Genomic DNA, 12,752 nt, shown 5'->3' with positions numbered 1-12,752 from the left:
TGCTCAGGCTCTGACTCCAAGCCCCAGGACTGACAAAAAAAAAAAAAAAGCAAAACGAGGCAAACAAAATTACATCAAAATATGAGAGTTAATGTGTGTGTGGGGGGGGCTAGGAAGCAACAAAACAAAACCTACAAATCAGGAGAAAATATTATGATCCATTTATCTGATCAAGAATTAATGTCCTGTATGTGTATGTAACAAGTAATTTCATCAAAAGAAAACCAATAATCAATTTAAGAAATGGTCAGTGGACTTGAACAATAATTTTTCAAATGAAAACTTATGGATGGCTAATAAGTTAAGTGGAAAAAATGTTGAACATCATTAATCTTTAGTGACTGAAGAGGAAAATTAAAACCATACAGAGGTATCATTATTATCTGTTAGCATGATTGTTACTAAAGAGATGAATGCTGAGCTCTTTGTGAAGGATGTGGAGAAAAGGGAACCCTTGCTCACTGTTAGCATGATGGAAATTACTGTGGACATGATGGAAAACAATGTAGAAAGTAAAAGAGAATAACCACTTGACCCAAAAGATTTAAATCAGTATGTCAAAGAAATACTCCATTCTCATTTTATACTATTCACAATTTCCAAAATATGGAATCAACATGAAGGTCCTTCAATAGATGATTGGTTAAAAAGAATGCTTGTATGTTCATGGCAGCACAACTTGTCACTGCTAAAATACAGAACCAACCCAGATGCCCCTCAGTAGATGAGTATATCAGGAAAATGTGGCACATATACATAATGGAATTCTATGCCTCTATCAGAAAGAATGACATTGCCCTATTTATATAGGAATGGAAGGACTTGGAAAAAATTATACTAAGTGAAGTGAGCCAGACCCAAAGAAACATGGACTCCATGGTTTCCCTCATAGGGAATAATTAGTACATGTTTAGGCTAGGCATAGCAGAAGATAACAATAGCCCAATAGCTATGTCCTTATGAACACATAAGATGATGCTAAGTGAAATGAACTCCATGTTATGGAAACAAGTGTTAAATCATTGATGTAATGATTTTCAACATGCCATGTGAAACCGTAGCTTTTTTGGTTGTTTGTTTGTTTCTATAGTATTCCCTTCCTGTGGTTGTACCCCTTCTATCACTGTATCTTATCTGAGTACCCTGGATACTGTATATATATATATATATATATATATATATATATATATATGTATTAGAACTAGGAAAGGGAAAGGGAATATTAAAATCAAAAGACAAAGGATAAAAAGACAAATGATTACAAAAGCAATACTTACAAAATCATTTGGTGTGAACCAACTGTACAACTCATGGAGGGGGTGGAGAGGGAAAAGGGAAGTGGGGGAAAATGAGGGAGGAGGTAACAAGTTGAAGAAGAAATGTACTCACTGCCTTACACAAGAAACTGTAACCCCTCTGTACTTCACTTTGACAATAAAGAAAAAACAAAAACAAAACAAAAGAATGTGTGTGTGTATGTGTGTGTAATATAATGGAATATAATTTAGTCTTAAAAAAGAAAGACATAGCCAAGCACCAATGGCTTGTGTTTATAATCCTAGCTACTCAGGAGGCTGAGATCTAAGGATCGCAGTTGGAAGGAGGAAAGTCTGTGAGACTCTTGCCTTCAATCACCTATTCAGAAAAAGCTGGAAGTGATACTGTGGCTCAAGTGGTACAGCACTAGCCTTGAGCAAAAGAAGCCCAGGGACAGAGTGCAGGCCCAATGATTAAGCCCCAGGACTGGCAAAATATGAAAAAGACATTCTATCATTTGTGACAGCATTGACAAAATTAAAGAAGGTTGTGCAAAAAACACAATGAATTTCCAACCTATTTGTGGAACCCAAGACAATTTAACTCATAGAAGCAGAGGAGAATGGGGGTTACTAGACTCCTGGGGTGGAAGAGGGTAGGAGTTATGGAGCAATTCTACTTAAAGCTTCAGTTAGATGGGAGGAATACATATTAATTTTTGAGATCTGTTATTGTAACAGGTTATGGATATAGCCAACAGTTGAGTACTGTATATGTTGATTTCACTCCAGGAATAAATTTCAAATCCTCTTATCACAAAAATATTAAATATTTGAGGCAATGGGTATGTTAATTAGCTTGATTCAGTCATCCCACATTGAATTGAGAAATCATAAATAACAACACTTTGTTACCCATAAATACATGCAAGTATAATTCTGTCAGTGTATAAGAAGAAAAAAAATTGTGCAGATTTCTGAAATAAGCAGATAGCATTAGACAAGGGTGGGTACACAGAGCCCATCTAGGAAGAATGATGGGGGCTTGGACCCTCATGGAAGCAGGAGGCTTGATTTATGTGAAATGAACTGAAGGGAGGAGGCATCTTAAATGATGCAGGGCTGAACACAATCTAATCTGAGGCCTGCAGGTTGGCCTCGCTGCTGTTGTGAGCTAGGGACAAGCCTGGCCTGGCTGTACTTAATCTCCCCATTGTTACCACTTAATTGAATACTTGCTAAATTTGGGGTTTATAGATTATTTTTCATATTTTGGAACTGATATTTGAGTCTTCATATTTATTTTGTGCCAATACGGGGGCTTGAACTCAGGACCTGGGTGTTGTCCCTTAGTTTTTGTTTTCGTTTTTTTTTCTCAAAACTTGTGCTCTATCAGTTGAGCCACAGCTCCACTTCTGTTTTTATTTTTTGGTGGTTCATTGGAGATAAGAGTCTCACAGATCTTTCATGAAGTTGAGAGTTTCATGCCTGGCTGGGCTGGCTTTGAACCGCAGTCTGCAGATCTCAGCCTCCTTTACTTTTCATATTGAGGATAATTTTGGGTGTCCTGTAGAACCCAGTGGGCAAAGTGACCCAGGATTATCACAGCAGAACAATGTCTGGGACTGGATTCTGCAGATCTGGGAAGTTCAATTCCCAGAACCCATGCTTGAATATATGACTCTGTGCATGTCATTCTACTCTCTGGGCCTTGACTTCTTCATGTGTGAGGCAAGGAGCCTGGACCAGTTGATCTAAGTTTAACATCTAAGTACTAAGATTAACTGGTGTCTGCCTGTTTCAGAAATCTGAGTAATCTTTTTTCCTTCTTATACACTGAAAGAATTAGAAATGTAGTCAGTTTAATGAATGTTTGTTTACTTAACAAATGAACCTGTGAAAACTGGAACCTACTTTTATACCCTGTTCTGTCCTCGTTATTTCCCGGGAACATCAAGGTATAGCATTGTGTCAGGGTCCTCCCAAGAGGTAAGCAGGTGCTGTCAGCTTTCTCCTACCTTGTTGAGGGTGTTGAGAGCTGCATGGGCTGCCATGAGTGCAGGTTCTGCTTTGGTGAGGTCTTCCTCACAATCTTTCTGCTTCTGCTGCACCTCGAGCATGATGAGTGCCACTTTCCGCTCCTCCTCGTCAGCCGCAGCTTTCTCTCTGCTCACTTTCTCTGTCTCCACACCTACCACCTGAATCAGCTTGTCTGTGGCTTCATTCTTCTGCTTTAGCTCCACTTCCTGGGTGGCCAGCTTGGCTTTGAGATTGTCCACCTACATTAGAGAAGCATGGGTTTTATCAGGAATAGCAGCCAGAGGAAGGGTGGCCTTGAGGACCCAACTCTGCCGAGCACAACAGAAATCCAACTCTTTCCTTTTTCCTTTTTTGCTGGAACTAGGACTTGAAATCAGTCCTGGGCACTGTCCCTTAGCTTTTTCACTCAATGTTAGTGCTCAACCACAGCTCCGCTGCTGGGTTTTTGCTAGTTAATTGAAGATAAGAGTCTCAGGGACTTCCTGTGTGAACTGGCTTTGAACCTTGATTCTCAGATCTCAGCCTCGTGAGCAGCTAACTCTGAATGCAAAGCTATATTCTCTGATGGGTCTAAGCAGCTCCCTGACCTCGGAAGGGAAAATAACACTGGACAGTCTCTCATTCTCTGGTGAGTTATGGTGAAATACTTTAGAACCATATGCCCCAACCCATCCCCTCATTTCCAAATGACCTGAGCTGTGTCTTACTGACACTGGTGCTATGTTTGTTTGTTCTTTTTAATATACATGTGCCTAACATAATACTTCGCCTAGAGAGTAGGCCCTTAATAAACATCACTTGTTTAATTTGAATTGGAATATGCCAAGGATTTACCAAAAGGGCATGCCTACTCTATAGGATGAGAGACCAAATACAATATAGACAATATATAGGCAATTTATATAGAGACAATGTGTAAATAGACAATGGCTGCACTGTACATAAAAACAAATCTGACCCACAACCTGTAACAAACAATCCCTTATCAACAGTAAGTACCCCAAACAGCCAGTCCACAACAAATCAGATTGCTGCCTCTACCAACCACCCAGAAAAATAAATAGTAACCTCTACATCGATTGGCCCCAAGTGGCCAGGACTTAATCAATAATGGATAGGTTTGTTAATTTCCTTCCCCCCCCTTTTTTTTTCCAGTTTAGCATGAAGCAAAGGAAGCCATGCATGTTCCCTGTAACCAATGCAATGGAGCACTCATGTCTCAAAGACTCCACCTCCAGCTTCTCTGTGCCAACAACTTTCAGTCTGAAGTCATTCATCCCCTAGCTACCAGAAAGCTTTCCCACTTCTCTGCCTGGCTTTGATTCTCTGCCAAACACCAATGACAGTGGCTGGTTCCCTACTCTCAAAAAAAGCCACCACTGACTCAGTAGCCTTTGGTGATTTTTATGGCTCCATGGTCCTTACTAGAAATAGATGACCAGGTTAACATGGGACAGGAAGGATCCTACTGATCAGGCCAGCTGGATTCCAGATCAGCTCTGAAGTCAAACATGGCAAAAGGCATAATGGGGTGATAGGAGTGTCAACACTGTGAAATTGTCTGTTTACTATCTGGGAGGCTAGGGATGGCATTCTGTTTAGGTTCAGGTCGGTGGCAGGGTGTGTGGTTCTTAAAAGTTGCGGTGTTACAGGGTTCAAGGGAGGAGGTTCCACGTCCTTCCAAGAGCCCACCACTCAGAGACAGTCTCAAGCAAAAAGATGGATTTACCGGATAAGTAAAAAGCGACCTGACTGGCCAGGGGCGCAGCACACACTTGGGAGCTGAAACCGTGACAGTGAAAAGCGGGTTGACTGGCCAGGGACACAGTGCAGACTCCGGCGCTGACACTGTGACCCCCAACAGTCCTCGAGCTGGGGTTTATAAGGGTAAAAGTGTAGCACAGATGTAGGGGGCTGATGCAGGGGGTACAGCAAGCAACAAACAAGTTAAGCAAGCCATTTACAGAAGCAGAATTTTGGTGTCAGGTTGACTTAATATTTAACTTTATTTTAACAATTGTTACCATGTTTCCTTAATCACGATGGAGTCAGCTCTATCCCCCCAACATTTCCTATCATGTTTCTCTAATCAAGATGGAGTCAGCTCTACTCCCCCCAACATTTGCTACCATATTTCCCTAATCAAGATGGAGTCAGTTCTGCTTCCTACAACAACTGGGAGTAGCAGTATCTGCATTACCTCTGAATGAGTTAGATGTGCAAATTTTCCAGCTCTACTCTGATTCTACTGAATCAGAACTTTTTGAAAGTGGGGCTCAGCAATCTGCACTTTAAGAGGGTTCTAGTGGATTCTGATGCCAGTCTCATGGAATGGCTTTTTATCAGGAGTACAAGGAAGAAACAGACTTATTGACTTTAGAAGAGCGAAACAGCCATTTGTATTTACAGTACAGTCCATAAACTTTTCATTGCAGAATGACCTCTTGACTTTTAATTTTCTACAGTCTATTGCATGCAGTGACCAAAGATTACTTCAGAGCTCCTGGAACATGTTGAACCGACTCAAATGCTTTATGATGCAAAATTCATAAGGGGAAAAAATAAAAACGGAGGCTTAGAAGCTGCTGATAATTCCCTTTTCATGGCAGATCAAAGGAAAGAAAAGGAATGGGGTTGGGGGGGATGCTCTTTAATTTTGTGTATTCATGGAAGCCAGGGGACTTTGTGTTAACCTTAAATAGAGGCTGCTCCCTGGAAGCGCCTTATATTCACATGTTGGAAGGTTAATCTGTTTCAAGTCTCCTGTTGTTCAGCTGTGGAGTTATTTCTACAAGGACAGAGATGCAATTGTAAATCAAATTGATGGAGCTGCATAATCACTCCAGTCAGAAAACACACCAGTAACTTTTTGATCCTTTTTAAATCTTGGGAGATTTGAGAAAATTGAAGTGAAGTGTTTTTTTTTCTTCCTTCTTTTATTCTCCATTGTTGTTTTGTTGATTGCAGATCTGACCTATGACTTCAGGCTCAAGGTAAAGAATCCCCTGCACTGTGAATAGGAGTTTAATAAGCTCCTAAATGGATGGGAGGGTTTTGCCAGTTAGAAGTAGGACATTGCCCACCAAACCACAGAGAGGAACCCTGGGTTCATTTATGACTTTTCTGTAATAGAATAGGAAGTTAAAACAGTTTATTTTAAGCTTTTCTTTTCTCCCTTTCCCCACAGTCAAAATACTAAAGCCAAGAGTTAGATTGTTCCTTACTTACAGACAACCGCTCCCTCCCCTCCAGCAACATGGGGAGATTAAGAAGAGGGTGCCACAGACACAGAAGAGACCCTTCCCTACAGTCCTGCTAGTACCACTAGGATTTGAGATCATGTGTGGTGAAGACGAAATGCTTACAGAGAGGGCGGCAGCATAGGGGAACTGGGAAACTTCTCCCTCCTGAAACAAGAACATGGATGTTTTGTGCACCTGGGACCTGCCCTATGCGAGGGTGAGAGCATCTTCTGCATACCTCAGTCCCTGGAAACCATTTTTTTTGTATGTGTGGATTAGCTCAAAGGCAGAACAGCAGACTGACTAAGATAAACTTGCTCTATTTGACAGAATGAACAGGAAAATATGAAAAAGACAGGACGACCAGGACCACTGTATGTTGGCCAACTATTTAGATGTGTTAGAGGAAATACCTGGTCTGAGACAGGATTTAAGAAATGAGGTTTCAACAATGAGAGTCCAGAAACTGTTTCTCTCCAGCATTTATTTCTTCGGTTTTGAGGATGGAAAGAGCTGTGGCTTAGGTGGTTTGTACTCTAAAATGTCATGAGCTGGAATCTTGGTCCCTAGTGTGGTGGAGCTGAGGTGCTGGGGCCTTTAAGAGGCAAAGCCTGTTAAAAGGTAACTAGGTCACGTGGGCTCTGTTCTCAGGAGTGGATTAATGCTGTCTTTTAGGAGTGGATCTTGTCTCCTGGAACTGGATTAAATCTCACGAGGGTGAATTGTTATAAGCAAGCCTGCCATCTTCCCTGAGTCCCTCTTTTGCTCATGCTCTCACCGTCGGCTATGAGCCTCTTGATAGAGCCAATAGTTGAGGATGCTTCTAAACATCCAAGATCGTAAGTAAAATGACCTCTTGTCTTTACAAAATACTCTGCCACCTCAAGTTCTTCGTTGCAACAACATCAAACAGACTATGACAGAATGGAAGGGAACTGGAGAGGAGAAGAAAGCAGAGGGGAAGGTAAAGGTTGCAAAGTGGGAGAGGGAAAAGAGGTCCCTCCAGGAATTCTAGGCTCAGTGATATGAAACAAACCAGATCTAAAGTGGAAGATGTGCATGCTTCTGCTGGGGGAATTCAGCCTTGATTTTGGGTACAGTTGCTGATGCTGTGTAATTCCCTGGAGAACCATGTACGATGTAAACAATTTTCCAGAGTTTGAGCACCTCCATGTGCTAGGATGGTCCTTCTGCAGGTAGGAGAGGAGCAGCATCACTCACCTGGGCAGAGGTACTGTGTAGCTTCAGCAAGCCATTCTCCAGCCGCTCCATTTTACACTGCAGCTCTTTTCCATTCCTGCACAATAAGCTCTGATAGAGTCTGATGAACTCCAAGAAGGACTTGGGAGTTGTGTAGTTGTAGCGCTGCTCATTGCTCAGATACAGCTGGGATGTTTGGTTGACACTTGTGTGCACAAACGCCATAAACTTGCTAATGGACTGCTTCACTGAGGGCTAAAAAACAGGAAGTCATCTCTACACAGGAAGTCATCTCTACACAGAAAGTCATCTCTACATAGAGACTGAGGCAAACATCCACCACACTCATCCTTCATCACGTGGAAAGTTGTGTTTCCACAGCTCTGTGCAAGGCTGAGCTTTAACCCTGACATCTGGGCCTGGAACTTCTTGTGTCTCGAGGTGGGGAGGACCTGAAGGAATCTCCTCTCCCTTCTCACCTCAATGTTGTCTGTATTCTGCAAGAAGCGGAAGCTGACTGACTCCAGAGCCTGCGGAGGCCACTCGTGAAACCAGTCAATAGCTGTGCAGTTGACAATGGCTGGGAACTTCCTGCTGCGAACCCTCAGCTTGTTCCCCACGGGGGAGAAGCAGAGAGTCACCTGAACAGCCAGAAGAGGAGAAATGGGACAATATCAGCAAAGAAGATGAGGCTTTGGATTCTCGTTGTCCTAGGACATTGAGCTGCACACGCAACTGAGACCGAGTGAGTTTTTCTAGCCATGAGCTCAAGATCTGATGCATGATGCATGTGTCATCATGCACCAGAGGACACAGATCATAAAGGAGATGAGAATGGCACCCTTGCAATGGTGCTTCAGGCTGAGGAGGGCATTGCACATTGACTACCTATTCCTAGATAGTTCATGAAGACAGCTATGTGCACAACATCTGCAGAAGCTCTCGTGGAATGCCTCTGCCTATGGCAGATGAGAAACTTTACTTTACCTTCAGCTGTCTTCGGATCCGGTCTATGAAGAACTTCCAGCAGTTTTCTCTGTTGTCAAGCAGACCTTGGCTCTTGACCTCATTCCTCACATTGCTGAGGATGTTCTCAACCTCATCGTCAGAGTAGAGGTCTGGGATCTCTCCTGGGAATAAATGGAGCACAGAGGGGGCAGTGCTGGCATATCGCTTAACGATGCAATCAGACATTGGTAATCTTACCTTGGTGTACACTATGGTCACCCTCACTTGCTGTTGAAATGGGACAGATACCATTAGTACACCAATCAGATGAATGGAGAAAGGAAGAGTAGGTGAATACAGTTATAATATTCTGCAGAACCAGGTAACTTGAGGGGGATGGGTGAGGGTAGTCAAGATGGGGAGGAAGAGAATGACAGAAGGAATGATATGGATCAAGATTCATTGTGCTCAAAAACTGACATGATGAATTGAAACTTTTACAACTACTTAAAGATAATTTTAAAAATACAACAAATTCAGGTAGGGAAATGAGTGTATTGGTGATGGCATGGGGGTGTAGGAGGCCTTCTTGACCTGGGGCAGATAATCCATAATACATCAATGGTATTCTCCCCCCCCCCCATCGCGCTCTCTCTCTCTCTCTCTCTCTCTCTCTCTCTCTCTCTCTCTCTCTCAGACACACACACACACACACAGTTAAGGCATTTACTTACTAATTATGGTGTTGTTGTCTCTGTGTCTTGGTGCACTGCTAAGGAGCTTATATTTAGCAGTAATTACAAAATATAGTTACATGTAAGACTATGGGTCTAAAGGGCCATAAAGAAACATACAGAGAGTGGGTCTATTTCAGAAGAGCAAGCAATCAGTTTCTACAGGACAGGAAGGAAGAGAGTAGGCATGGCTTCATAGAATTCAGTGTACCATAAGTATGATAGTTTAAATCAGTGTTGAATTGTTCAACAATTCATTATATGGGATTTGCAAAGTATATATCTGGAATATATTGGTTGGGTTCTTATCTTGTACTATACAAGAGAAAAACTTTAAATGGAACAGTGATTGTCTTATTAAAAATATAAAAAGTCTCTTATCTCTGATTACACACTACACAACCAGAAGTGAAGCTGTGACTCAAAGAAATAGAGTTCTAGCCTTGAGCAAAAATACTCAGGGACAATCCAGTTCTGAGTTCAAGCCCAGGAACAACCAAAGGAAAAAAAAAAGGGGAAAAGAAAAACCCCACAGGGGGAAAAATATTTCCATCTACTCAAAAAGAAAGTTAAATTTCATGTAAAATGTATACATTTGGCAACATAAAATCATTTTCTTTTCTTTTTTTTCTTTTTTTTCATGCTTTTAAAAATTTTTTAAAAATTTTTACTTTATTTTTTAATTTTTTCAAATTTTTATTATCAAATTGATGTACAGAGAGGTTACAGTTTCATACATTAGGCAATGGATACATTTCTTGTACTGTTTGTTACCTTGTCCCTCATGCCCCCGCCCTCCTCCCCCTTTCCCTAGCTCCCCACCCCGGAGGTGTTCAGTTCACTTACACCAAACAGTTTTGCAAGTATTGCTTTTGTAGTTGTTTGTCTTTTTTTTTACCCTGTGTAAAATCATTTTAAAATGTGGTGAAAACACCAAAAGTAAAGTATCACAAAAATAACAAGATATAGAGACAAATGAAAGAAGTATGTGTCAACTCAGATTGTGGTTAATGGCTAATTTCCAATGTGTAAAGAAATTCTTTTTTTTTCTTCTTATTTACTGTCAAAGTGATGTACAGAGAGGTTACCGTTTCATACGTTAGGCTTTGGGTACATTTCTTTCTTTTCTTTCTTTTTTTTTTTTTTTTTTGGCCAGTCCTAGGCATTAAACTCACGGCCTGAGCACTGTCCCTGGCTTCTTTTTTGCTCAAGGCTGGCACTCTGCCACTTGAGCCACAGCGCCACTTCTGGCCATTTTCTGTATATGTGGTGCTGAGGAATCAAACCCAGGGCCTCATGTATACGAGGCAAGTACTCTTGCCACTAGGCCATATTCCCAGCCCCTTGGGTACATTTCTTGTACTGTTTGTTACCTCCTCTCTCATTCCCTCCTCCCTCTCCCCCTTTCCCTCTTCCCCCATGAGTTGTTCAGTTGGTTTACACCAAATAGTTTTGCAAGTATCGCTTTTGGAGTTGTTTGTCTTTTTATCCTTTGTCTCTCGATTTTGACATTCCCTTTCACTTTCCTAGTTCTAGTGGGTACAACCAAAGGAAGGGGATACAAGAGGATCATCAACAATAGAAGCTACGGTTTCACATGGCATGTTGAAAGTAATTACAACAGTGACATAAAAGTCGTTTCCATAACATGGAGTTCATTTCACTTAGCATTATCTTATGCATTCATAAGGGCATAGCTATTAGGCTCTTGTGATCCTCTGCTGTGACTAGCCTAAACCTGTGCTAATTATTCCCTATAAGGGAGACCACAGAGTCCATGTTTCTTTGGGTCTGGCTCACTTCACTTAGTATAAGTTTTCCCAAGTCCTTCCATTTCCTTATGAATGGGGCGATGTCATTCTTTCTGATAGAGGCCATTGTGTATATGTACCACATTTTCCTGATCCATTCGTCTACTGAGGGGCATCTGGGTTGGTTCCATATTTTAGCTATGACAAATTGTGCTGCGATGAACATTGTTGTGCTGGTGGCTTTAGTGTGTTCTTGTTTGTGGTTTTTTGGGGTAGAATCGCAAAAGTGGGGCTGCTGGGTCATAGGGGAGCTCTAAGTTTAGCCTTCTGAGGAATCTCCATACCACTTTCCAGAGTGGCTGAACCAGTTTACATTCCCAGCAACAATGAAGTAGGGTTCCCTTTAGGCCACATCCCCTCCAACATTTATTATTGTTAGTTTTCTTGATAAAGGACATTCTTACTGGGGTGAGGTGGAATCTCTATGTTGTTTTGATTTGCATTTCTCTTATGGCCAGTGATGTAGAGCACTCTTTCATATGTCTCTTGGCCATTCTCACTTCCTCATCAGAGAAGTCTTTTTAAGTCTTTAGCCCACTTGTTGAGGGGGCTGTTGGTTCTTTGCAGTTTTGTTTTGGAGGAATTTAATTTTTTTAGTTCTGCATATATTTTAGATATCTCTGGATGCGGAAAAGGCATTCAATAAAATTCAGCACCCATTTATGATAAAAGCCCTGGAAAAATTGATATTCCAAGGAACACTTCTGAATATAATAAAGGCAGTTTATGACAAACCAACAGCAAGCACAATTCTAAACAGTGAAAAGCTAAAGCCATTCCCTTTAAAATCAGGAGCAAGACAGGGATGTCCACTCTCTCCCCTCCTCTTCAACACAGTACTAGAATTCCTAGCCAGAGCAATTAGGCAAGAAGAAAATATAAAGGGGATCCAAATAGGAGAAGATGAAGTTAAACTTTCTCTCCTCACAGATGACATGATCCTATACCTAAAGAACCCATAGACTCTACTCCCAAGCTACTAGAGCTGATCCAAAACTTTGGCAAAGTAGGACGATATAAAATAAGCCCTCAAAAATCAAAGGCCTTTCTATATGCTAATGACCTGAAGACCGAGGCTGAAATCAGGAAAGCAACTCCTTTTGCAATAGCCTCAAAAAACGTAAAATACCCAGGAATAACCTTAACCAAAGAAGTGAAAGACCTCTTTGATGAGAACTTTAAAAATATAAAAAAACGAAATTAAGACAGAACTAAGGAAATAGAAAAACCTCCCATGCCCCTGGATTAGGAGGATTAATATAGTCAAAATGGCAGTATTTCTAAAGGCTATCTACAAATTCAATGCAATACCTATTAATGTCCCAACACCATTTTTTAATGAAATAGAGGAAGCAATCCAGAAATTCATATAGAACAAGAAAAGAATAGCAAAAACAATCCTAAGCAGAAAGTATTGTGCTGGAGGAAGTACAATACCAAACTTCAGACTGTATTATAAAGCTATAGTGATAAAAACAGCTTGGTATTGGCACCAGAACAGGCCTGAAGACCAATGGAAAA

The 12,752-nt window shown here is 41.2% G+C and overlaps 1 protein-coding gene across 1 annotated transcript in view; it reads right to left on the bottom strand.

The window, feature by feature from the left end:
* Positions 1-12,752, bottom strand: part of Dnah9 (dynein axonemal heavy chain 9) — a 349,492-nt gene that overhangs the window by 95,459 nt on the left and 241,281 nt on the right. Inside the window, 4 exon segments of the mRNA XM_048365947.1 lie at positions 3,275-3,535; positions 7,760-7,993; positions 8,218-8,379; positions 8,726-8,868. Coding sequence (XP_048221904.1) covers positions 3,275-3,535; positions 7,760-7,993; positions 8,218-8,379; positions 8,726-8,868 — 800 coding nt within the window.

Source organism: Perognathus longimembris, chromosome 17 (genome assembly GCF_023159225.1).
Source record: "Perognathus longimembris pacificus isolate PPM17 chromosome 17, ASM2315922v1, whole genome shotgun sequence".
NCBI lineage: Eukaryota > Metazoa > Chordata > Mammalia > Rodentia > Heteromyidae > Perognathus > Perognathus longimembris.
This window is presented reverse-complemented; position numbering and strand designations above follow the sequence as displayed.